This window comes from Gopherus flavomarginatus, chromosome 4, assembly GCF_025201925.1.
Source record: "Gopherus flavomarginatus isolate rGopFla2 chromosome 4, rGopFla2.mat.asm, whole genome shotgun sequence".
Taxonomy (NCBI): Eukaryota; Metazoa; Chordata; order Testudines; family Testudinidae; genus Gopherus; species Gopherus flavomarginatus.
In genome coordinates this window covers 32,496,010-32,523,314 of record NC_066620.1, presented here as the reverse complement: position 1 = coordinate 32,523,314, position 27,305 = coordinate 32,496,010, and the positions used below count along the sequence as shown (strand labels likewise).

Genomic DNA, 27,305 nt, shown 5'->3' with positions numbered 1-27,305 from the left:
CCAGAAAGCCTTTGACAAGGTCCCTCACCAAAGACTCTTATGTAAATTAAGCTGTCATGGGATAAAAAGGAAGGTCCTTTCATGGATTGAGAACTGGTTAAAAGACAGGGAACAAAGAGTAGGAATTAATGGTAAATTCTCAGAATGGAGAAGGGTAACTAATGGTGTTCCCCAAGGGTCAGTCCTAGGACCAATCCTATTCAATTTATTCATAAATGATCTGGAGAAAGGGGTAAACAGTGAGGTGGCAAAGTTTGCAGATAATACTAAACTACTCAAGATAGTTAAGACCAAGACAGACTGTGAAGAACTTCAAAAAGATCTCACAAAACTAAGTGATTGGGCAACAAAATGGCAAATGAAATTTAATGTGGATAAATGTAAAGTAATGCACACTGGAAAAAATAACCCCAACTATACATACAATATGATGGGGGCTAATTTAGCAACAACGAGTCAGGAAAAAGATCTTGGAGTCATCGTGGATAGTTCTCTGAAGATGTCCACGCAGTGTGCAGAGGCGGTCAAAAAAGCAAACAGGATGTTAGAAATCATTAAAAAGAGAATAGAGAATAAGACTGAGAATATATTATTGCCCTTGTATAAATCCATGGTACGCCCACATCTTCAATACTGTGTACAGATGTGGTCTCCTCACCGCAAAAAAGATATTCTAGCACTAGAAAAGGTTCAGAAAAGGGCAACTAAAATGATTAGGGGTTTGGAGAGGGTCCTATATGAGGAAAGATTAAAGAGGCTAGGACTTTTCAGCTTGGAAAAGAGGAGACTAAGGGGGGATATGATAGAGGTATATAAAATCATGAGTGATGTTGAGAAAGTGGATAAGGAAAAGTTATTTACTTATTCCCATAATACAAGAACTAGGGGTCACCAAATGAAATTAATAGGCAGCAGGTTTAAAACAAATAAAAGGAAATTCTTCTTCATGCAGCGCACAGTCAACTTGTGGAACTCCTTACCTGAGGAGGTTGTGAAGGCTAGGACTATAACAGTGTTTAAAAGAGAACTGGATAAATTCATGGTGAAGTCCATAAATGGCTATTAGCCAGGATGGGTAAAGAATGGTGTCCCTAGCCTCTGTTTGTCAGAGGATGGAGATGGATGGCAGGAGAGAGATCACTTGATCATTGCCTGTTAGGTTCACTCCCTCTGGGGCACCTGGCATTGGCCACTGTCGGTAGACAGATACTGGGCTAGATGGACCTTTTGTCTGACCCGGTACAGCTGTTCTTATGACCCAAGAGGTCTCTCCAAATCTTATGTTATTAAGATGAAATACTTTGTGTTGCTTTAACATAATCCCTTCTTATCAATGTAACAGTAGTCTTGATGGACTCCAGTGTTAGTCCCACCTACCTCTTATTAAGAAGATGTTTTGAGGACGGGTTCTATTCTATTCTGGTTCTAATACTATATCCATAATAATATTTAAATGCCTTCCAATAATACATTAAACTATGTGTCTAACCTCTGTTGTGTGGTACTTGTCTTATGTCTCTCTTCTCCACTGGGAGAAAAATATTAATAGATTTATATATATGACTGCTGTGCTATCTGTTTTTTTTAATTAGTGAAGGCAGGTCGCAGGAGTGCATGCTGCCCTGAAATAACAAATGGTGAGGTCTTAGATTCAGGTTGGTTCATTTCACGATCTGGAGCTGTTTCCAAGAAAGCTTAGTCTCCTGGCCAGGCAACTTGTATCTTTGCTATAGACAGTTCCATTGTGAGTAGGGAAAGAAATTGTTGACTGCATTCCTTATGCTGGAGCTTTAGGTGATCTTGTAAGTGTTCCAGGACCTCATCATTAAGCACCTTGAAGACCGAGGTCTTGAATTTGGACGTGATACTGTCTAGGGAGCCAGTGTAGAGTGAGTGGAGGAGAAGTCTGATATGCTTGTCATAGCCTGTGTTACTGTGGATATGTGCTGCTGTGCTCTGTACTGATTGAAGTTTCCTAATGGCTGATAGTTTTATGCCCAGGTAGATTACATCTCTGTAGTCCATCTGGGTGGTAACTATCACAGTTAGAAAATCTCTGGAACGAATTAAAGACTGCCATTCTCTCAACATGTGCTGAATCCATTGACTATGTCACTCACCATCACCAAGACTGGTTTTATGAGAATGATGCTGAGATTCAGGGCCTACTTGACCAGAAAAGAGAAGCTCATCACATGTGGCAAAATAACATATCACATCAGCAGAGGAAAGAGTCATACAAGCAACTCAAGGCTGATGCGCAAAGGAAAATCCGTGACATCAAAAATAAGTGGTGGCAAAAAAAGGCCCAAGATACTAAGCTTTATGCTGATAAACATGACATGAGGAGTTTCTTTCAGGCAATAAGGGCCATTTAAGGCCTATGCTCCCAAGGACCCATACCACTCCGAGCCCCAAACGTGTCAACATTTTTTAAGTACAGCGAAGCCATCAAAGCTAGATGGAAGGAGCATTTTGAGCTACTCCTGAACTGTGAGTCAACTATCTCTGATGCCACTATTGAGTCTATACCTCAACGACATGAAAGAGAATCTCTTGCTTACCCCCCGCACCCTTGAAGAAGTAACACAAGCCACTATGCAGACTAGGAATATCAAGGCAGTAGGGCCAGATGGCATACCAGCTGAAGTCTACAAGTTTGGAGGTGAAGAACTGGTAAGGAAGCTCCATGGACCTTTTCTTCATATCTGGTATAATAGAAGATTCCAGAAGACTTGAGAAACACTAACATTGTTACAATCTTTAAAAAAGGAGATAAGTCAAAGTGTGGAAACTATCAAGGCATCGCCTTGCTATCTATAGCAGAGAAAGTTCTTGCCCATATCCTCTTAAACTGATTACTTCCCCTGGCTGAGGAAACATTGCCTGAATCTTGGTGCAGTTTTAGACCATCCCGCAGGACAACCAACATGATCTTCATTGCCCGCAAAATCCAGGAAAAATCTTGGGAGCAAAATCAGGACCTGTACATGGCTTTCATCAGTTTGACAAAAGCCTTTGACTCTGTCAATTGCAAAGCCCAGTAGAAGGTGTTGGCCAGATTTGGCTGCCCTCCAAAATTTATTAAGGTCCTAAGGCCTCTCCATGATCAGATGACTGCCACAGTTCTCTGTAATGGCCATGAGATGGAAACTTTCATCATCAAAACTGAGGTTAAGCAAGGATGCGTTATTGCCCCAACCCTGTTTTCCATCTATTTAGTAGTCATTTTGTTCCTCATTAAAGATCATCTCCCCAGTGGAGTTGACATTCAATACAGAATGGATGGACAGCTCTTTAATCTTCAATGTCTTCGCTCGAAGTCTAAAGTCTTCAGGGCATCCATTACTGATCTTCCTCAGTAAGCTTGTGCAAGAAAATCCAGTATGGACTGAAGATCATCCTCAGTGTGCGCGAGGATGACACAATCATCAGCATCCTCACGCACACTGAGGATGACCTTCAGTCCATACTGGATTTTCTTGCACAAGCTTACTGAAGCCTAAGACTCTCACTCAATGTTGAGAAGACTAAAGGGTTCTATCAACCTGCTTCAGGCCTTGAACATGACCCACCACAGATCAACACCGAGGATCAGATTTTGGAGACAGTTAAGCACTTTTTGCTACTTCGGTAGCTAACTTTCTCAAAATGCAAAAATCAACAATGAGATCCAGCACAAGATCCAGTGTTCAAGTGTTTCCTTTGGGAAATTGCTCTGATGGTTTTCATGTACCATGACCTTCAACAGGACAGAGTAAACCCTACAAAGACACACTGAAAGCATATCTTAAGAAAACTGATGTGGACATCACAAGCTAGGAAGAGCAAGCCACCAACTGACTCCAGTGGCGCCATATCCTCCATCAGGCAGTGGCCCGCTTCAAGGAGAAGTGCCTTGCCCTCTAAGCTGAAAAGAGAGAGAGGAGGAAGGAAAAAGAAATAACTTTCTCCCAGCAGGCCGCTGGCATGCCAAAAAATGTCTGTACCTACTGCAGGCAGATTTGTGATTCCAGGATTGGACTCCTGAGTCATCTCAGGACCCATATGTAAATCCATGGTAGAGATCATCCTCGAATTGAAGGATTGCATAATCAATCATCACAGTTCAGGGCAATTTCAAATGTATTCCCCATCTGTGGTTCACCAAGGGCACCCATTCTTAGGTTTCTGGATCCCCAGCTGTCACCCCTCTTGGATACATGCACAAGTCTCACTCCATCATGACCAGGGCATTTCCAGATTGATCAGTTCCCTATCTACTCTATGAATCCCCAGCATGTCAGATTGTCTACACAAGCCTGCTTTGCTTTTCTCCTCAGAGGTTATAAACAGCATTATTGCCGACAGTTATAAGCTGCAACACAGCTTTACCTATGCAAGCACATATATTCCTAAGGTGAAAGCAATTCAGAGATAACTTATTAAAATAATAAAAGAATTTACACACATGCTAATAACCTTACCAAGGGCACTGGGAGGAGACAGTCATTCAAACCCACCAAGGGGTTTTTCTGTGGTTACAAGTTCGTAACAATTTTGGCTCAGAACAAGCACACCCATGAATCTCAGAGTTGCTCCTTTATACAGTTTGGGCCTCTGATCTTGCCCTCATGAAACAAGTGGCCAGCAGACAAAGGTCCCCTCTTGGGGCAAAGCTTCGAAAGGCTGAGTTGCTGGATACATTACAGAGTGGATACATTAGTAAACACTTCCCTGTGGAGATTTCCTGGGAAAACTATTTAACTTTAAAAGTTCATTCTTGTCCTGCACTTTGTTTCAGATAGTCCTTAGAAGCTTACACCACTTCCCAGGGTTTACATTAGTCATGTCTTCCCCTAGAGAAGTTACATACAATCCTGCAATAATACATAAACATTTGCATTTTTAACATGAAGAACTAAAAATATATAAACTTAATTCAGTGAAGTTTAAGTTAATTCAATAAGGTTTGTCCAGGAAATTGCTGTATCTGTCATAGTAACAAAAGCATATATGACTGGTACATACTGCCAGGATGATACATAGCTGGTAAAGTGTTACTTGCAGATGCTGCTATGTGAGAATTTAGGATAAGCAAAGAATCCAGGAGCACTCCTGTGTTGCAAACTGCACTGACATGATTACTTGTGGGTGTGTTTATAAACAGCCATGGAAACTTCAGTCCCACTAAAAACATGACTATCTTTTCCCTTGGATTGAGTCCTCATTTAGAATTATATTTTGAGACTTGTCAGTAGCCAGATTTTAATCTATTTAGTGTGTACCATGTTGATTTTGTATCATCCCTATTTCTTAATCAAAATGTCATTTAGTACCAAACATGACAATAATATTGATGTAATATTCTTAACCTTTATCAACCAAACAAAAAAGAATATAAATTAATTGGATGAGTTATTGTCTGCAAACCCATGTTAGTTGGCATTATGTGTATTATTCTCTTTTAATTCTTTATTGATAGAGTCCAGTATCAGCCATTCCATCACTTTGCCTGGGATAGATGTGAGGCTGGCAGGCGTATAATCACCCAGGTCATCTCATTTTTCCTTTTAAAATATTGGCACATGAGCTTTCTTCTAGTGTTCTGGAACTTTCCCAGTGTTCCAAGATTTATTGAAAATCAACATTGAGTCCACAAAGCTCCTGAGACAGCTCTTTTAAACTCTGGGATACAAGTTTTCAACACCATCTGATTTAAAAATGTCTAATTTTAATAACTACTATTTAACATCCTGAGACAGCTCTTTTAAACTCTGGGATACAAGTTTGCAACACCATCTGATTTAAAAGTGTCTAATTTTAATAGCTACTATTTAACATCCTCCTGTGTTACAATTGTAATGAAAAGTCTATCTTCATCTGGTTTTTTACTAAATATAGAACAGAATGATCTATGGAATATTTCTGCCTTTTCTGCATTATTATTCACAACTCTATCTTTTCCATCTAGTAACTGTACAAATACCATTGTTAGATTCCTTTGTTCCTAATATAATCTTTAAAAATCTTCCCTTGTCCTTAATTCAACTAACAATTGATTTCTTCCTGGGTCTTTTTGCTTCCCTTATCAATTTTATACAATTCCAATCGTCTCATTTATATGTTTATATTCATTGCTATCAACATCTCCTTTTTCATGTGCTTGTTTATATATAACATTTATAATTGCTTTTACTTCCCCTTTAGATCTGGTTACATTTTTTTAATTAGCTTGGAATTTGTTCGTGATTGTGGCATTGAGAGTTTTTGATACTCTAATAAAATATTCTTAAACGATTCCCAATTATCATTTGCTTTTTCTGTTTTAATTTTTTCCCTGTTGATTTGACTTATTATTGTCTTCAGTTTTGTAAATTGGCCCTCTTAAAACATCAAGTATACTTTTTCATTTGTTGTGTGAGATCCAAATAATCAAAACACAATCACATACACTTAAGGAATCACTCATTTCAGTTCTGTAATCAATTCCTTTTTACTGGTTAAGATGAGGTCTAATATAAAATTCCTTCATGTTGGATGCTACATTTTTTTGAATTAGGAAATTGTCATCTATAATCTTTAGAAATTCTGAGGATATTTCAATACTGGCAGGTTTAGATCTCTAGTATATGTCACATGGGTTGTAATTCTCTATAATAACTGCCTCCCCCCACCCCCGATAGATAGATGCTTAAGGAGTCAGTTACCTTTTTTCTGTGTGATATGGTGGTCTTCAGCAGACACCAGTAGTACGCAGCTATCTCTTAGGACATGTATCCATAAACATTCAAGACTATTTGCATCTGAGTTGTCAGTGTCTAAGGATATGTCTGCACTGCAATAAAACACTGCAGCTGGCCCATGTCAACTAACTGAGACTCGTGAGGCTTGGCTGTGGGGCTATAAACTTGCAGTGCAGATATCCAGGCTTGGGCTGAAGCCTGTGCTCTGGGACTGCAGCTGGCCTCAAGCCCAAGCCCAGATATATAGATTGCAATTTTATAGCCCCGCAGCCTGAGTCCCATGAATCTGAGTCAGCTGACACAGGTCAGACAGAGGTGTTTTATTACAGTTTCAATATATCCTCAGAAACAGATAAAGCCATTTTTTACATAGTGCCCTATCCCTCTCCCCTTTTGCCATCTCAATCCTTCCTAAAAAGACTATAACACTGATTTTAACATTTTAGTCATGTGGATCTTCCCAACAATTTTCAGTAATATCAAATAGATTGAATTTATGCTCACAAATGAGCAATTCCAGTTCCTCTTGTTAATTATCACATGCATTGGAATATAGGCAAGTAGGTTTTTTTTTTCTTTTCATGGCCCTTCATTTACTTGATTGATTTTTGTTCCCAACATCTTCATTTAGTTATGAGTGTTCATTTGTTCCCCCTTTTCACCATCCCCTTTTGTTGTTAAACACCCTGCTGACTAGCCTAGCCAGCTGTCCCCTAGAAATTTGGTTCCCCTTCTACTGTGATGAAGTTCATCCAAATTGTAAAGCCCACTCCCTCCCCCCAGGAAGGTGGCTCAGTGTTCCACTAAACTATGTTACACCACTTACATAGTCAGTAGTTCACTTTCAGAATCTTCTACCTTTAGTCTTCCTTTGCTCATGGGACAAAACGAAGCTCCAAGAAGATTACTTGAATCTTCTGCATCCCTCTGAGTTTCCTTAAGCCATCTAAAATCTGTGAAGTATCTTGTGAAGCAGTGTCATTAGTTCCAATATGTAACATTTCCAGTGGATCTTTTCCCATCGACTTCCAATCTTGAAGTCACATTTCATGCCTTTCTTTAGGAAGACAGCATACTACCCTTATGTCCCCTTGCAAAGTGTTTCAATTCTTCTTCCAATAGAATTCCCAGCAAGGCAGTCTGTCTGTCTTGGATAGTTGGAGATCTCTTTGTGGGCAGACTAAGCATCCCTCCGCAGGTGTGTCCCATACAGCTCTCTATTTCATTAGACCAGTGAATCTTCACAGATATTTTTGAGACAAGGTAGGCAAGGTAATATCTTAAGGTAACAGAAGTTGGTCCAATAAAAATATTACCTCACCCACCTGGTGTATCTAATATCCTGGGATCAACATGGCTACAACACTGTAAACAACAAGAGATATTTTGGGCTGTTTTCACAATTGGATAGAATCATAGAATCACAGAATATCAGAGTTGGAAGGGACCTCAGGAGGTCATCTAGTCCAATCCCCTGCTCAAAGTAGGACCAATTCCCAACTAAATCATCCCAGCCAGGGCTTTGTCAAGCCTGACCTTAAAAACCTCTAAGGAAGGAGATTCCACCACCTCCCTAGGAAACCCATTCCAGTGCTTCACCATCCTCCTAGTGAAAAAGTTTTTCCTAATATCAAATCTAAACCTCCCCCACTGCAACTTGAGAACATTACTCCTTGTTCTATCATCTGATACCACTGAGAACAGTCTAGATCCATCCTCTCTGAACCCCCTTTCAGGTAGTTGAAAGCAGCTGTCAAATCCCCCATCATTCTTCTCTTCTGCAGACAAAACAATCCCAGGTCCGTCAGCCTCTCCTCATAAGTCATGTGCTCCAGCCTCCTAAACATTTTTGTTGCCCTCCGCTGGATATTTTCCAATTTTTCCACATCCTTCTTGTAGTGTGGAGCCCAAAACTGGACACAGTACTCCAGATGAGGCCTCACCAATGTTGAATAGAGGGGAATGATCATGTCCCTCGATCTTCTGGCAAAGATCCCAAAATGCCGTTAGCCTTCTCAGCAATAAGGGCACACTGTGTTAGCAGCTTTCTTTTCCTTAGGACTAGACTTGAACCAAACCCTTAAAATTCTTGGCAACAAGAGCACACTGTTGACTCATGTCCAGCTTCTCAACCACTATAACCCCTATATCCTTTTCTGCAGAATTGCTGCCTAGCCATTCGGTCTCTAGTCTGTAACAGTGAATGAGATTCTTCCGTCCTAAGTGCAGGACTCTGCACTTGTCCTTGTTGAAACTCATCAGGTTTCTTTTGGCCCAATTCTCTAATTTGTCTAGGACCCTCTGTATCCTATTCTTACCCTCCAGCATATCTACCACTCCTCCCAGTTTAGTATCATCTGCAAACTTGATGAGAGTGCAGTTCATGCCATCCTCCAGATCATTAATGAAGATACTGAACAATACCAGCCCCAGAACCGACCCTTTGGGCACTCTGCTTGAAACCGGCTGCCAACTAGACATGGAGCTGTTGATCACTACCCATTGAGCCCAACGATCTAGCCAGCTTTCTGTCCACCTTATAGTCCATTCATCCAGCCCGTACTTCTTTAACTGGCTGGCAAGAATACTGTGGGAGACCATATCAAAAACTTTGCTAAAGTCAAGCAATAACACATCCACTGCTTTCCCCTAATCACAGAGCCAGTTATCTTGTCATAGAAGGCAATTAGGCTAGTAGGCATGACTTGCCCTTGGTGAATCCATGCTGACTGTTCCTGATCTTTCCTCTCTTCTAAGTGCTTCAGAATTGATTCCTTGAGGACCTGCTCCATGATTTTTCCAGGGATTGAAGTGAGGCTGACTGGCCTGTAGTTCCCTGGATCCTCCCTTTCCCCTTTTTTAAAGATGGACACTACATTAGCCTTTTTCCAGTCATCCGGGATCTCCCCCGATCGCCATGAGTTTTCAAAGATAATGGCCAATGGCTCTTCAGTCACATCAGCCAACTCCTTTAGCACCCTTGGATGCAGCGCATCTGGCCCCATGGACTTGTGCTTGTCCAGTTTTTCTAAATAGTCCTGAACCACTTCTTTCTCCACAGAGGGCTGGTCACCTTCTCCCCATACTGTGCCGCCCAGTGCAGCAGTCTGGGAGCTGACCTTGTTTGTGAAGACAGAGGCAAAAAAATCATTGAGTACATTAGCTTTTTCCACATACTCTGTCACTAGATTGCCTCCCTCATTCAGTAAGGGGCCCACACTCTCCTTGACTTTCTTCTTGTTGCTAACATGCCTTAAGAAACCCTTCTTGTTACTCTTAGCATCTCTTGCTAGCTACAACTGCAGGTGTGATTTGACCTTCCTGATTTCACTCCTGCATGCCTGAGCAATATTTTTATACTCCTCCCTGGTCATTTGTCCAAGCTTCCACTTCTTGTAAGCTTCTTTTTTGCGTTTAAGATCAGCAAGGATTTCACTATTAAGCCAAGCTGGTTGCCTGCCATATTTACTCTTCTTTCTACACATTGGGATGTTTTTTTTCCTGCAACCTCAATAAGGATTCTTTAAAATACAGCCAGCTCTCCTGGACTCCTTTCCCCCTCATGTTATTCTCCCATGGGATCCTGCCCATCAGTTCCCTGAGGGAGTCAAAGTCTGCTTTTCTGAAGTCCAGGGTCTGTATTCTGCTGCTCTCATTTCTTCCTCATTTCAGGATCCTGAACTTGACCATCTCATGGTCCCAGGTTCCCATCCACTTTTGCTTCCCCTACTAATTCTTCCTGGTTTGTGAGCAGCAGGTCTAGAAGAGCTCTGCCCTAGTTGGTTCCTCCAGTACTTGCACCAGGAAATTGTCCTCTACACTTTTCAAAAACTTCCTGGATTGTCTGTGTACCTCTGTGGATTGCTCTTCAAGTAGTTATCAGGGTGATTAAAGTCTGCCATGAGAACCAGGGCCTGCAATCTAGTAACTTCTGCTAGTTGCCAGAAGAAAGCCTCGTCCACCTCATCTCCCTGGTCTGGTGGTCTGTAGCAGACTCCCACCAAGACATCACAGTTGTTGCTCACACTTCTAAACTTAATCCAGAGACTCGCAGGTTTTTCTGCAGTTTCATACTGGAGCTCTGAGCAGTCATACTGCTCTCTTACATACAATGCAACTCCTCCACCTTTTCTGCCCTGCCTGTCCTTCCTGAACAGTTTATATCCATCCATGACAGTATTCCAGTCATGTGAGTTATCCCATCAAGTCACTGTTATTCCAATCACATCATAGTTCCTTGACTGTGCCAGGACTTCCAGTTCTCCCTGCTTGTTTCCCATGCTTCTTGCATTTGTGTATAGGCACTTAAGATAACTCACTGATTGTCCCGCTTTCTCAGTCTGAGACAGGAGTCCTCCCCTCTTTCACTCTCTTGCTCGTGCTTCCTTCCGGTATTCCATTTCCCCACTTACCTCAGGGCTTTGATCTCCTTCCCCTGGTAAAGCTAGTTTAAAGCCCTCCTCACTAGGTTAACCAGCCTACTTGTGAAGATGCTCTTCCCTCTCTTCGTTAGGTGGAGCCCATCTCTGCCTAGCACTCCTCCTTCTTCGAACACCATCCCATGGCCGAAGAATCCAAAACCTTCTCTCCGACACCACCTGTGTAGCCATTCGTTGACTTTCACAATTCGACAATCTCTACCCAGGCCTTTTCCCTGCACAGGGAAGATGGATGAGAACACCACTTGCACCTCAAACTCTTTTATCCTTCTTCCCAGAGCCACGTAGTCTGCAGTGATCCACGCAAGGTCATTCTTGGCAGTATCATTGGTGCCCATGTGGAGAAGCAGGAAGGGGTAGCGATCCGAGGGCTTGATTTATCTCAGCAGTCTCTCTGTCACATCATGAATCCTAGCTCCTGGCAAGCAGCAGACGTCTCGGTTTTCTCGGTCGGGGTGGCAGATAGATAACTCAGTCTCCCTGAGGAGGGAGTCCCCAACCACCACCACCCTCCTCCTTCTCTTGGGAGTGGTGGTCGTGGAACCCCCATACCTAGGACAGTGCATCTCATGCCTTCCAGTTAGTAGAGTCTCTTTCTGCTCCCTTCCCTCAGATGTATCATCAGGTCCACTCTCTGCATTAGTACCTGTGGAGACAACATGAAAACGGTTGCTCATCTGTATCTCCATTGCTGGCACATGGACGCTCCTCTTTCTTCTTCTGGAGGTCACTTCTCCTCCTCTTGCCTCTGGTGGCTATGAACTGCCAGGCCTCATCTTTGATGCTCATGCTGTCTGGTTCGTTGGTGGACAGTTCTTTTCTCACTTGAATCTGGCATGGTAATGCTTGCTCTTTCTGCTAGTGCAAGATTTCCTCAAGCTCTCTGATAGTCTGCAGTGTCTGTACTTGTTCTTCCAGAGCACAGATCTTTTCTTCCAGCGCAGCCACCAGCTTGCACTTCATACAGAGGAATTCCTTTCTGGCAGGAAAGATATCACGTCACATCTGTTGCAGGACACAACCGCTGTTCCATCACTGCCCATCACAGTACTGATCACAGAACAATACCTAGAAAGGGAGCCTTTCACACTTTCTCCACACTCCCCTGTTTGCCAATCCCATTTGCCCACTTGGGAGTTTGCCTAGTAACTTCATTGGAGTTGACACTGATTAACACTAAGGTAAGATAGGATTCAGGCCTATTTAATGTCTGCATATGTATAATAAAGACTATTTTTTCCTCTCTATGCAACCATTCTAAGATGGGCAGACACCTTCAGCTCCCATAGGAAGAAGCAGCACCGTATAGAACTGTACCCAGTGAGAAAGAGGGGGAGAGATTTATTGTTAGTTTTTAGGACTATATTTTAATATGGTGGAATATGTTCCACCATTATTTATTATAAAACAGTCTGGTCATATGGTCAGCTGGCATAAATTGTCATTTCTCCATTTAAATTAATGGAGTTCCAGTGATTATACCAGCTGAGGATCTGGCCCTCACATTTTTAATATATGTTTATATTTGGACACTATTTTACAACAGCCACTCCTGAGATGTGTCATCTGTGGTATGTTTACCTTTGATCTGGGCTCATAATTCCCAACTTGAGAAGAGGCACCCTTGCCAGGTCTGGTCAAGCTAATGCTCTAGAAATAGAGTAGCCACAACCGCACAAACAAGAGGAAGGGTGAGTTGCCAAGTATATACCTGACTGAAACACTAGGCAAATACTCAAAGGCAGCTCACTCCTCCTGCCATTCATGCCAGCACAGCTGTGCTCTATTTATTAACACACTAGCTCAATCAGAGCTAGTGCAGCTGTCTCCTTTCATTGGCAATTATACTCCTACCTCAAAGTGTAGCCATACCCTTAGAAACACAAAACGTTAGGGGGCTAAAGAGAGATTTCTACTTTACTGGGACCCTTTTAATGATGTTTCAGAGCCAGGCATTTACTGTGCATTATCAATTAATTTTATTGATTGTTTAACATGATCCCAAATGCCCATTAGTGGAGAGACTTGCATATACAGCAGTCATGTTATTTATAACACAGAAAGAACACTGCTACCAGAATATGTTGATAAACTGTATGATAGGAGTGGTTTTATTGCTTAGAAAAAGACTTGTGTGGCCAGCGTTTCTGAGGGGTGGATTAAAACAAAGGTATGATATGGAACAGGAGCATTTGAAACGCAGGTTGATTAAATTAAAAACAAATACTGTCTTTCAGCTTTATCCAATAACCTTCAGCCAGACTTTGATGGTGGGGAAATTCAGCAGTATGGCATCCAGTCATACTGGCTGTGATTGTCCTGGGTTCAGTCTTTTCTCTGATATTGGCGTCCCAATTGTATTGCTTCATGATCAACACAGATGCTATTATCCCCAATTCCTAGGACAAGGCAAAAATGTGTTAACTTGTGGAAAAAAAATGTTACAAAGTGATATCTGACCTTGAAAGATTTTGTATACAGGAGTACAAGACCTAAGAAAGTAATAAAGAGCTTAGGGTAGCAAGAAACCTAATACTTCACTGACATCAGCAAAATGGCTGCACACGGAAGACTATTCAACAATCAAGCCCACAAAAGCTAATTTGCCACAGATAGCACAAATTCTGTGCAGATTCTTTTAGATTGTTTGAATTAACTGTAGGGATATTTTTAGAGCAATGCTGTTTGATGTAATTCAAGCTATTGTTGGTATTAGTTAATGAAAAGAGCTACTTCATATATTATTTAGAGATATATAAATAAGGTTACAAGTAATAGCCAACATGAATTTGTCAAAAACAAATAATGCCAAAACAACCTAATTTCATTCTTTGACATGGTTACTGGCCTAGTGGAAAAGAGGGAAGCTGTAGATGTGATTTATCTTGATTTTAAGTAAAGCTTTTCAGACAGTCCCATATGACAGTCTCCCAAGCAACATGGGGAAATGTGGTCTAAAATTACTATAAGGTGGGTGCATTTTTTTAAAGATTGTACTCAAAGAGTAATTATCAATGACTAGCTGTCATACTGGGAGGATGCGTCTAGTGGGTCCCACAGGGGTCTTTCCTGGGTCCAGTGCTGTTTAATTTGGATAACGGAGTGGAGAGTATGCTTATAAAATTTGCAAATGATGCCAACCTGGGAGGGGTTACTAATACTTTGGAGAAGAGGATTGGAATTCAAAACAACCTTGACAAATCTGAGAATTGGTCTGATATCAAGAACATGTAATTCAATAAACAAGTGTAAAGTTCTGCACTTAGGAAGGTAAAATCAAATGCACAAATACAAAACAGGGAATAATTTGGCTAAGCAGTATTACTTAGGATCTGTGATTATAGTGAATCATATTGAATGTAAGCCAACAATGTGATGCAGTTGTGAAAAAAGCTGATATTTCTCTGGGGTGTGTTAATAGGAGTTGACATATGTAAGATGCGGAAGATAATTGTCCTGCTCTGTTTGCACTGTTGCGGCCTCAGCTGGAGTACTATGTCCCAGTTTTGGGTGCCACATTGTAAGAAAAAATTGGAGAGAGTCCAGTTGCGAGCAACTAAACTGACAAAAGGTTTCAAAAACCTGATCAATGAGGAAATGAAAGAACAAAACAAAACTGGGCATATTTAGTCTTGAGAAAAGACAGGGGAAACCTGGTAAGTCTTTAGATATGTTAATGGCTGTTACAAAGAGGACTATGATCAGTTGTTCTCCATGTCCAATGCAGGTGGGACAAGAAGTAATCGATTTAATTTGCAGCTAGTAAGATATAGGTTAGGTATTAGGGAAAACTTTCCAACAATAAGGATAGCTAAACACTGAATAGACTTCCAAGGGTGGTTTCAGAATCCCCATCATTGGAGGTGTTTAAGAACAGGTTAGCCAAACACCTGTTAGGGATTGTTCAGATATACTTGGTCCTCCCTCAGTGCAATGGCTGGACTAGATGACTTCTCAAGGTCTCTTCCAATCCTACATTTCTATGATGAATATATCTGTACATTCTCATATATTAAATAGCATCCATTATTAGTGACTGACATACTTGAACCTATTGAGGGTTATGTTTGATTGGTTAATACAGTTAATTCTACCATTGTAACCACTGTGCTTTGTTTGCAGGTTGTATATAAAAATAACGATGTCAGACTGGAGTTATCTCGACTTGCCAAGCAAGGAGATCCTAAAATGAAGATTCATGGAGTTGTAGCATTTAAATGTGAGAATGTTGCAACCTTGGATCCAATCACATTTGAAACACCGGAGTCTTTCATCTCTTTGCCAAAGTGGAATGCCAAGAAAACAGGGTCAATATCATTTGACTTTCGCACAACTGAGCCAAATGGACTGATTCTTTTCAGTCATGGAAAACCAAGGCATCAGAAAGATGCCAAACACCCACAAATGGTAAAGGTTGACTTTTTTGCCATTGAGATGCTTGATGGTTACCTTTACCTGCTGTTAGATATGGGATCGGGTACTATTAAAATAAAAGCCTTGCAAAAGAAAGTGAATGATGGAGAGTGGTACCATGTGGACTTTCAGCGGGATGGACGGTCAGGTAAATTTCTTAAAATAGCTTCTTCTTCTTTTCTTTTTTTCTGTTTAAAAACATCAGGAAGATTTGAGAGTTGTAATTATGTGGTGTTTTTTACTGTTGAAGTTAGACATCATCAGCTAAATAAGGGAGGTATAATGAATATTATTGTCAGGTATTAAAACTCAAAACACAAATGATTTCCAGAGAACAGTATATTATGTGAACATTTACTGGGTAATCAAGTACTAACTCTTGCAAGTCAATGTATCATGTACTTGCAAAAAACAGTAAAAACAACAAAAATAAACTACCAAACAGAGCACCCTGTACTCCTGATAATCACTTACATCATCATATTTGTAGAAGGAGCTGAAGTGGCAAATTGCAAGTTTAAAAAAAACAACAGTAAAAAAACCACAACACACTAGCAAATTGTAAGTAATCTTCTGTATAGTAAAAGTGAATACTGTGCCCATAGAAACAACCAAATCCTTCTAATGAAGTCAGTGAACCTCTGCATAATTAATATGCATGCTAATGAATCATGATCAAAACATGGTATTATATGTGGAGCTAAGAAAATAATTGATTTTTTTTCTGTTTGGTGGCTGAACAGAAAAATATGAAAAGAAAATTGCTTTGTTTTGAAGTGAAACTGAATTTTTAAATTTTTTCTTGCAAAAATGAAAAACCGGAAGAAAATTGTTTAGGTCAAACAAAATGTTTGACTGTGAATTTGAAACTGTTTTGACATTTTCTAAACAAACCATTGCAACATTTCTGAAATATTAGGTTTTGGGGGGACTTTTTCAGCTGAAACTATTCACCAAATGCAACCTGAATTCGTGAATAGATTTGTTGTCCTGAAAAACGCATTTTTCAGCAAACTTACTATTTGCTGAAAAAATTCCTCCCAGTTCTAATCGTGTACTAGCAAAAATGGAAATATTTGACTACTGGCCATTGAAGCCAACATGAGTCATTAGGGTTAATAATTACTCTTACTGTTAGTAATAAAAACATCAGCTGCCCCAAACTCTGCAGTAAATTGTCAAGTCACACAGGGCATGTCTATGCTGCAGCTAACACTTGTCACTGACCCATGTCAGCTGACTCAGGCTGGACCGCAGAGCTATAAAACTGCAGTGTAGACATCCAGGCTCTGAGACCCCATCCAAATCAACTGATATGGGCCAGCCATGGATGTTTAACTGCAATGTAGACACATCCATGCCTTAGTGTGTTAGCTAGTGAAACCATTCTTACATTCCAGTTTCAGTTTGTTTAATACAAGTTGACTTCAGGAAGTAAACAATAGTCATTAAGGTCTTCTATGGTTCCTCTTCTAACTCCTATGTAAAGGTTCGTGCCAAGATTCTTCTAAGAATAAAACAGAATCTAAAAAGTTTAAAAAGAAATTCCTAAGAAATAACGTACATCACAGCAGTAAATAAAAAGGCTATAATTCATTCAGCCAAGGAATTCTTGTGATGTATTCCACAAGAGCATTCTTAAATGATCTGTGGTTTAGCTATATAACTAAAACAGTTAAATGGCACTACATCGTTAATTTATGTACACTTCAAAGATGTATTATTTAATCTCCATAGCTGAAAATGTACTGTACGCCTCCTCTATTTCTCCCTCTATATCTTGAGTTCCTTTGTTTTTCAGCTTCCAGGTTTCTGGTTTACCTTTCTTCCTTCTCCTTATCTTGCATTATTATTTACTGTACATTCCAAAAGCTATATGATTTTAGCATAGATTATTCATTTGCTTGTTATGAAACTATACTTTGAGTTGGTCTTGGAGATGTACTGACAACTCCCAAATTCAGTGGTAATAAAGACACTTATCTTGCAGGAGACTCTCAACAGTGTATAGAATGAGACCTCTGCTGAAAAAGTTTAGGGCCAGATTTTCCAAACAGGCCTGCCTTTTAGTGTTCACAATTTTCCAGTACAATGTACTTAATTCAGATGGGTGAAAAACTAATTACACCTGTAAATCAAATAATAGATAGTTCAATGACCTCAACTGGAGCCACATAATTACAGGTGTGAAAAGGGAAGCCCAGAAAAGATAGGACCCAAAATTTAATTTAACTTAACCTACCCTGGGGTTTCAGATATAATTATGAAAAATAACTATATGGTTCCTGAGTTCTAGTGAGTTGAACATGAACTATAGAAAGGTTGATTTTCTGGCTGTCTCACGTCATTTAGTTATTTACTCCTCAAGAGGTAACAAATCTGCCCAAAAACCTCAACTATGATTGAACATCCAGTGGTAATCATATTATTTACATTGTGATCTTCATTTTGTGTCTTCTCTTCTAAAATACTGCTTTAGGGATTGACCTAGAAACAATCTGTCCCTGGGAAAATTCTGAGAAGTGGAGGTTATTTCTACAATCAGAGTCAGTTCTGGTCAGAAAATGAATGCAGTGTAGTTGGTTACATTTGAAGATATGCCCCTAAATGTTTATAGTTGTACAACACTTTGGCCCACAATTTTTGTTAAGGAACTGTGAGGCTAAACTCAGGGTAAATCTCTGGAAACTGTTGGTGAGTTTTAAGTATCTAGGTTACTTTCAGGGATGATGTATACCAAAGGGTTTGAAGACCAATGTGTACATCCACCATTTGTTTGCAAACATTTAGCCATAAATAATTTTAGTGTAGTGTTTATTGTTAGCATTTGAATATTATGTACTACTTTTAAGCCAAACTTCTAAAGTTAATTTAGATGGAGGCATGAATACTTTCATAGAATCATAGAATATCAGGGTTGGAAGGGACCTCAAGAGGTCATCTAGTCCAACCCCCTGCTCAAAGCAGGACCAACCCCAACTAAATCATCCCAGCCAGGGCTTTGTCAAGCCTGACCTTAAAAACCTCTAAGGATGGAGATTCCACCACCTCCCTAGGTAAACCATTCCAGTGCTTCACCACCCTCCTAGTGAAAAAGTTTTTTCCTAATATCCAACCTAAACTCCCCCACTGCAACTTGAGACCACTACTCCTTGTTTTGTCATCTGATACCACTGAGAACAGTCTAGATCCATCCTCTTTGGAACCCCCTTTCAGGTAACTGAAAGCAGCTATCAAATCCCCCATCATTCTTCTCTTCTGCAGACTAAACAATCCCAGTTCCCTCAGCCTCTCCTCATAAGTCATGTGCCCCAGCCCCCTAATCATTTTTGTTGCCCTCAGTTGGACTCTTTTCATTTTTTCCACGTCCTTCTTGTAGTGTGGGGCCCAAAACTGGATACAGTACTCCAGATGAGGCCTCACCAAAGTTGAATAGAGGGGAATGTTCAAGTCCCTCGATCTGCTGGCAATGCCCCTACTTATACAGCCCAAAATGTCATTAGCCTTCTTGGCAACAAGGGCACGCTGCTGACTCATATCCAGCTTCTTGTCTACTGTAACCTCTAGGTCCTTTTCTGCTGCCTAGTCATTCAGTTCCTAGTCTGTAACAGTGCATGAGATTCTTCCATCCTAAGTGCAGGACTCTGCACTTGTCCTTGTTGAACCTCATCAGATTTCTTTTGGCCCAATCCTCTAATTTGTCTAGGTCCCTCTGTATCCCGTCCCTATCCTCCAGTGTATTTACCATTCCTCCAAGTTTAGTGACATCTGCAAACTTGCTGAGAGTGCAGTCCACGCCATCCTCAAGATCATTAATGAAGATATTGAACAAAACCGGCCCCAGGACGAGCCTTTGGGCATTCCGCTTGAAATCGGCTGCCAGCTAGACATGGAGCTATTGATCACTGCCCGTTAAGCCTGACAATCTAGCCAGCTTTCTATCCACCTTATAGTCCGTTCATCCAGCCTGTATTTCTTTAACTTCCAGCAAAAATACTGTGGCAGACCATATCAAAATCTTTGCTAAAGTCCAAGAATAACACATCCACTGCTTTCCCCTCATCCACAGACCCAGTTATCTCCTCATAGAAGGCAATTAGATTAGTCAGGCATGACTTGCCCTTGGTGAATCCATGCTGACTGTTCCTGATCACTCTTCCCTAAGTGCTTCAGAATTGATTCCTTGCGGACCTGCTTCATGATTTTCCAGGGACTGAGGTGAGGCTGACTGGCCTGTAGTTCCCCGTATTCTCTTTCTTACCTTTTTTTAATGATAGGCACTACATTAGCCTGTTTCCAGTCATCCAGGACCTCCCCCGATTGCCATGAGTTATCAAAGATAATGGCCAATGGCTCTTCAATCACATCCGCCAACTCCTTAAGCACCCTTGGATGCAGCGCATTCGGCCCCATGGACTTCTGCTCGTCCAGTTTTTCTGAATAGTCCTGAACCACTTCTTTGTTCACAGAGGGCTGCTCACCTCTCCCTATACTGTGTTGCCCAGTGCAGCAGTCTGGGAACTGACCTTGTTTGTGAAGACAGAGGCAAAAAAATCATTGAGTACATTAGCTTTTTCCACATCCTCTGTCACTAGGTTGCCTCCCTCATTCAGTAAGGGGCCCACACTTTCCTTGACTTCTTTCCTGTTGCTAACATGCCTGAAGAAACCCTTCTTTTTACTCTTAACATATCTTGCTAGCTGCAACTGCAAGTGTGATTTGGCCTTCCTGATTTCACTCCTGCATGCCTGAGCAATATTTTTATACTCCTCCTTGGTCATTTGTCCGAACTTCCACTTCTTGTAAGCTTCTTTTTTGCATTTAAGATCAGCAAGGATTTCACTATTAAGCCAAGCTGGTCACCTGCCATATTTACTATTCTTTCTACACAACAAGATTTTTTTTTCCTGCAATCTTAATAAGGATTCTTTAAAATACAGCCAGCTCTCTTGGACTCCTTTTCCCCTCCTGTTATTCTATGAGGGGATCCTGCCCATCAGTTCCCTGAGGGAGTCAAAGTCTGCTTTTCTGAAGTACAGGGTCCATATTCTGCTGCTCTCCTTTATTCCTTATGTCAGGATCCTGAACTCGACCATCTCATGGTCACTGCCTCCCAGGTTCCCATCCACTTTTGCTTCTCCTACTAATGCTTCCCGGTTTGTGAGCAGCAGATCTAGGAGAGCTCTGCCCTTAGTTGGTTCCTCCAGCACTTGCACCAGGAAATTGTCCCCTGCACTTTTCAAATGTCTGTTTTAGGTTTGTTTTTGAAGAATAAATCTTTGAAGAATAACACTGATTTGTCCTAGGTCATGCACTCATAGATAGGGATGGAGAAACAGAAATGGGTAAAATTAATAGAGTGGATTTGATTTAAATCAATTTGATTTAAATCACTAGTCAGGAAGACTCGATTTAATCATGAATTTCTACATAAAAGTCCATTCTTTTTGGTTGTTATAACCTTAACACATATTCTTCACAACTCATAGATAGATGTAGGTTTTATTTTGAGAAAGTACAGACTATACATTTTTAAGTGATTTATTTTGAAAATTTTTCGGATGAGTTTTACAGCTATATCAGAAAATGAATGATTGTTTGGTTATTTCATTTACCAAAGGTAATTGAAGCAAATATTTATGAAGTCATTAGGAGGTGAACAGTCTCAGGTTAAACAGATTAATAATTCATATTTGGAGGATTTTCTCGCCATGCTGTAGTAGGAGGAGAACATCACCAGACAGACATTTAAATTGTTTTATTTAACTAAAACAACAAACTTATGCATTCTGGATTTTTTCTTCAATAGCAAACATATAATATTTTAACAAAACAAATGTATGAATTTTTGAATTTAGTTAAATATTCAAGTTTTTTAAAATCGGGGTTGTTGTTTTTTCAAACTAAAATGGTTAAATGCAATATTAAAAAAAAATTAAATCTACTCTGTCAGCTAGGTCAACCTGAGAAACTTAACATATTGGCTTCTGCAGCTAACTCAGTCATCTTCACCTTCATTTTCCTGTTTGTTCATAATCTGGAAAAGAAAAACAAGCTTTCCTGCTTTTTCAGGTCCCAAACGATTTCTCAATTTGGAATGAATTAGTTCAAGGGAAGAAAATATTCTTTTTACACCGGTACAAGAAGCTACTGCTGTTAAAATTGAAATTATCACTTCAACAGTCTCTGAATCCAAGTGCTTAAATGACTGCCAGCAGTTCACTGCCACCAGTTCACTTTCTTTAAAACATCATCAGCAAACATATTTCTTAAATGGTGCCCCTTAGCTCTGAAGTTTATTATAGCTGGCATTATGGAGGGATGATTGCTGGATGTCCATGTCATAGCCAACTCCTCTTCTTCAGCAGTTAAGGTTTAACTCTGGTTCTGAGTATTGAGAATATTTCCAAGGAAATGAGCTGGAGATAGTGCTTGCCCCGTTTGTTTTTTTTAATGCCTGTAATTTAACACTGTCATTGCATATTTCTCTTTTTAAGATCTCACTCAGTTCCTTCCAAATTTCAACAGCATCAGCAATAAAACAGCTATTTCCCTGCATTTTGTTCAAGGCTACAGAAATAGGCTTCAGGGTACTCACCATGTGTTCAACATTTCTCTTAAGCCCAGTGTTGAGAACTTTGGCTGTGACAATGCCATCAATTTTTTCATGATTTTGTTCACAAACTGTCATCAGATTAGGCCAGTTCTTGATATAGTTCTCAAAACAGTCCACTACTGAGTTCCATCACATGTCTTGTGAGAGAGTTAGCTTGGTTCCTCCCACTTCTTTTCAGAACAGCTGCTGCAAAGTGGCTGTTACAGAAGGCTTTTGGAATTTCAGCCACATTAGCCTTCATTTCTGGAACACTGAAGTCTTTGGCTAGGAAGTGCATGAAATGAGCACTGCAACCGTATGTTATTAGCTTGGGACTTTCTTCACTCTCTTCTAAATAATTTCTTCTCATCTTGGATACATTTGCAGCATTGTCTGTGACCAAGCTGTGTACTAGACATTTGAATTTTTTTTCACAATTTGTTATAGCTTTTACTGCTACTTCTTGTAAGTATTCTGCGATGTGCGCATTTCCTGATGTATCAATTGTTTCTATAAGGAAGACATTTCCTTATTCTGTTGTCACACACGCACATACAACAGGATCATTGTAAACATTGCACCACCCATCAAGACTCATGTTAACAATTTTACCCTCTAGACCTTTTGCACACTGCCCAATTTCTCTTTCATACACTTTATCCAGCAAATTTGCCTGCGACATCTGCTCTGTTGGGTGGACTGTATCCTGGTGTTAATTACTGAACCGTGTTAATGAAGTGGGGGTTCTCATTCATACGGAAAGGAGAGTTTGTTGCATAAACAAACCAGGCATCAATTACCTCTTTTTGCAATCTGCTGGTAAACAAAATAAGTCAATGCAGTTATTTAAGTATTATTACTGTACTGCTCAGTTAGTATTACTCATTGCATTCACTGACACTCAGTACTACTTTAAAAGTGTAATTGTAAAAGGAAGATCTGCCCATTTCAGCTATTTATTTTTTTATCACAACTGAATCTTAAATGATAGTACAATAGAGTAACAACTATATTCTTTGCTCAAACATGAGAATTCAAGAATAGTCCAGAAGGAAGACAGGCAGTCCTTAAGAAAGAAGTATGAAATAAAAAAATTGAACAACCTGAAGATCCTGCATGTTCAGATATGTTCCTTTCATCATCTTTAATGCAGCTTCCCCGAGAAGGAACACTTCTTATGATGTTGTTTCATTTGGGCAACCAGGCCTTCCATTTCTTTGTTGCACTGTTTGCATTTTGCACGCATGCCTGTCTTACCCACAGGTAGAAGAACTTCATTAAAATATCCCCAAACTGGGTCTCTTTTTATGGCCTGCTGCCATTATAGGTTTTCCCTTCTAGTGAGAGAATGGTATGGTAGATCTCAAATCAATGAAGGTTACACTCAGAAAGACCTCAAGACTTCTGGAATATGCTGCGCAAAGTTTCACTTTTGTTTCTACTGCCTGTCCCTCCCTTCTCACGTTTATCTTCAGACTTCTTTTTGTCCAGATCTATTTTGCCCCCAACAATCTTCCTTTCATTGAAGTTTTTGAAACTTTGCACTTTTAGAGAGAGGTAAGGGATTGACTCTGTGTACACAAATTTGCAGAGGGACAATAGAGTTGGGGTCTGTCATTTCTCACCTCTATATATTATTTATTTTTTTTATTTTAAAAACATTTTGCTGTTATCTCTGGATACAGAAATCCACAGTTTGAGAACTGCAAAACTAAGCATCTCTGATGGTATCTTCTAGACTGAGCACTGAGTCCCACTGGGTAGATAGATTAATTTAAATAATCTATACAGAAGCCCCTGGAATCCCATAAAATTGGGTCCCTAATCCATGAGCTATTGAAATTAATTTACAAAACTTTTCTTAAACATTACATGAATATATTGTCTCATACTATAGAATTAGAATTTATAATCCCTATTCCGTGATGAGATATCTTTGAGCTATAATGTAACTTAATCCAATTTAAATTAAAAAAACTGATTTTTTTTATTTTTATTTTTAAATTGATTTTTATCCACCCTGAAAATTAGTACTGTACTGAACTTTTGTCTAAAACCTGAACCCAACACAAATGGGTTTGAATACGTTTGGCTAATATTTACAGTGGGAAAAGTACTGAAATTCTTACTCCATTTTTGCATTGGCAATGCTGTCATCTAATCTAATGGGAGTATTGCCTAAATAATGGCTGAATAGGGACCACAGAATTTGCATCAGAAAAAAACATTTGATTAACATAAAAATAAGTTGTGTGTTCCTCTTTTTCTTCTGACTGGAAATGAAAGTACTAAAATATTCTCAACTAGATTCTGCTACTCCTGTCGTGTTTGGTGCTGTCTTTCACAACTCCTCACTATTACATGCTCAATGTGAGTAATCATGGCAGACTCTATGAGAGGGGCATCTTCTGCAATAAATCTATTCCAGCCAAAACCAGGAATACTGGAAATCTCCTGAGAGACTGATCTTTTGAGATCGCCAACTTATTAGCTACTTATCTGAGCCAATCACTGCTAACGTGACATATTTTAAATTTGTGCTCCATCTTCATGAATAAGTAGCTCAAGTACCATATTTGCTGCTAAATAATGTTCCATGTTTTGCGGTCTTTTATTCCTACATTTCTCTAGCTTTCAAATCCAAAACAGAGTGGTGCCCACTGATAATAGAAAACTGTAACGCTTCTCAAGGAGTGTGGCTAATTTCCTTGACTTCTGTATTAGCAGGATCAGCAAGTGCTTTGATTTATTTTCTGGTCTTTGCTCTCTTCCTGATTCTCAGCCACAGGAAATATCCACTCTAAGCTGCAGCAACAACAACTATCGCCTTTCTGTCATCTAGCAGCCTTGTTTGGCCACAGCTGTTACCAAACTACCAGATAATATTCACTCCAGCACACTAAGAGTATGATATAATATAACCAGAATAGCCTAGTCTTTTCTTAGCTTTCCATTGTTTGCCAATAAACAGTTATGAGAGTTTCACATAGCAACTTAATAGACTACATAAGGTAAGTACAGAGATCAAGGTAGCTGCACCAGCTGCAGTTACAATCTAAGTATTTTACTGATCACAACTGATGAGACAAGGTTTAGAAATATGTCTGTGCATGGATGTCTTAGTTTCTTGTAAACAGACTTATAAAAACTAAATTGCTGAGATAATGAATATGATTGAAGAGGCTCATTAACAGATACCTAAGGGAAATGTTTGGCTGTTCAGCTGTTACAGTACTGCCAACTTTGCAGTAAGAGAAGTAGGAACATACCATGAAACAGCTGCAAAGGTCTTTGCCCACAGTGGTTTTTGTGACACATTAGGGCTAGGTTAATAACTGATTTGTGAGGCCTGAGTATTGTTTAAATTTTTGTTAAGTTGTTTGGCATACTCAAGGATAACCTCACAAGCATTTTTCTAACAAACTGCCATCCTTTAGAAATCATCATTACACATTAAAATCAGATGGAGAACGTATCATTCTCGTCAGCCTTCAATGGTGTACAGCACTGTAAAACAGATTGTACCAGCAGTTATGCATGGGTAAACCAGCATGTAAGGGCTAAAAAGTCATGGATATTTTGAATTAAAGTCAGAGTTCTGGTTTAAGCTCTAGAAATTGTTTTGTGTATGTCTGTGTGTGTGTGTGTGAGTGAGAGAAAGAGAGCACGCACACATGGATCTCACTAGAGCATATAATTAGAGGTTTACTGTAATCTGTCTTGCACTGCAAGCAGCACTTTCTAAATAGCCATTACAAGCCCTGTGGTTTGGTACTTATATATAAAAATATGTATAGTATAATAGACCATTCATGAATCATCACACTTATTCCTGATTAAATATGTATTTGAAATTACTTATTTGAAGTGTTGGATTGACCTGGTGCTCCAAAGATAAACAATCCTAATTAGTCATTCAAGTAGTGTTCTGGGTTGGTACTGTAAAAATGATTGTTTATTCATAAAGTAGTACAACCCCCCTCCATTCTGCCCTCAGATGATGCATACAGTACGTGGCTGGGTGTCTCATTGTTAGAGATCCAACAGGTCATAGCAAGAGCCTAAAGGATGGACTTGCTTCCAGGTGATATTGTGGGGAAAGAAATACTTCTTTACTGAGATTCTGAAGTTAAATTTATTGACCAAGGATCAGTACTCTGAGTCAGATCAATCCCTGAAGCTCACTTAGTGCAGTCCTTAACTAGGCCTTCCCTTTCCTCTCTATGACCCAAAAGTCAATCAAAAAGTTTTTAAGCAGTTTTCTCCCTAGGTTTTCCTTGCCTCAGGGAGACATGGATAATCTTTTCTACTCACCAGATGGTCAAGCAGTCTGTGAGAGAAGCCACCTTTTCTCTTGGGTGTTCACTGTCTTATCATTGGCTATATTAATATTTATTTATATATTTGTTTTATATCACTTTAGCAGCAAGGTGCTAGGCACTGTACAAAAGCAGAACAAAAAGATGTTACCTGCCCCAGATTAGCTTACAATCTAATGCTGTAGTTTCTCAGCCCTGCACATCCATTTTCCTCTGAGACATCCCTTCCCACTAAAACAGTTTTTCTTCTGCCATTCCGGCAAAAGCATCTGCATTCATCTCTGGGTTGAAATTGTTCAGCTATGCTGCAACATATTGACAATGTAGCTGAAGAACTCCTCTCTCAAGCTCTGCAAAATAAGGAGAGCTCCAAAGGCATGGTATAAAAATGGAGTAAACTCAAGATCACGTAGATAACTGTTTCTCCCATGACGGATTTGTGCTTCTTTTTTTAGAGTCATTGAATGTTATAATTTCATAAGATGTCAAAGAGCTGCCACTGATAATCTAAATTTTGTGCAGTGTCATACATTTTGATGAAAAATTGGTCCATCTGTCAGTCAAGATATCATAAGAACATAAAAACGGCCATACTGGGTCAGACCAAAGATTCACCTAGCCCAGTATCTTGTCTTCTGACAGTGGCCAATGTCAAGTGCGCCAGAAAACTCCTATCCAGGCAGAACTCCTATCTGGCAAATACTTTATATAGCTCAAAAGCAATAGTTTTTGCCATTAGAGAGCAAATTTTTATTGCTTCAGAATAGCTCATTTTGTAGCCTGTAATCATCAGGTTTATTGGTGACCTATTGCA

The 27,305-nt window shown here is 39.8% G+C and overlaps 1 protein-coding gene across 15 annotated transcripts in view; it reads left to right on the top strand.

The window, feature by feature from the left end:
- NRXN1 (neurexin 1) overlaps positions 1 to 27,305 on the top strand; it is a 1,267,446-nt gene that overhangs the window by 550,570 nt on the left and 689,571 nt on the right. For all 15 annotated transcript variants that reach the window (XM_050951741.1, XM_050951740.1, XM_050951749.1 and 12 more), the window contains one exon: positions 15,287 to 15,725. In XM_050951741.1, the coding sequence (XP_050807698.1) occupies positions 15,287 to 15,725 (439 nt within the window). The remainder of the gene's footprint in view (positions 1 to 15,286; positions 15,726 to 27,305) is intronic.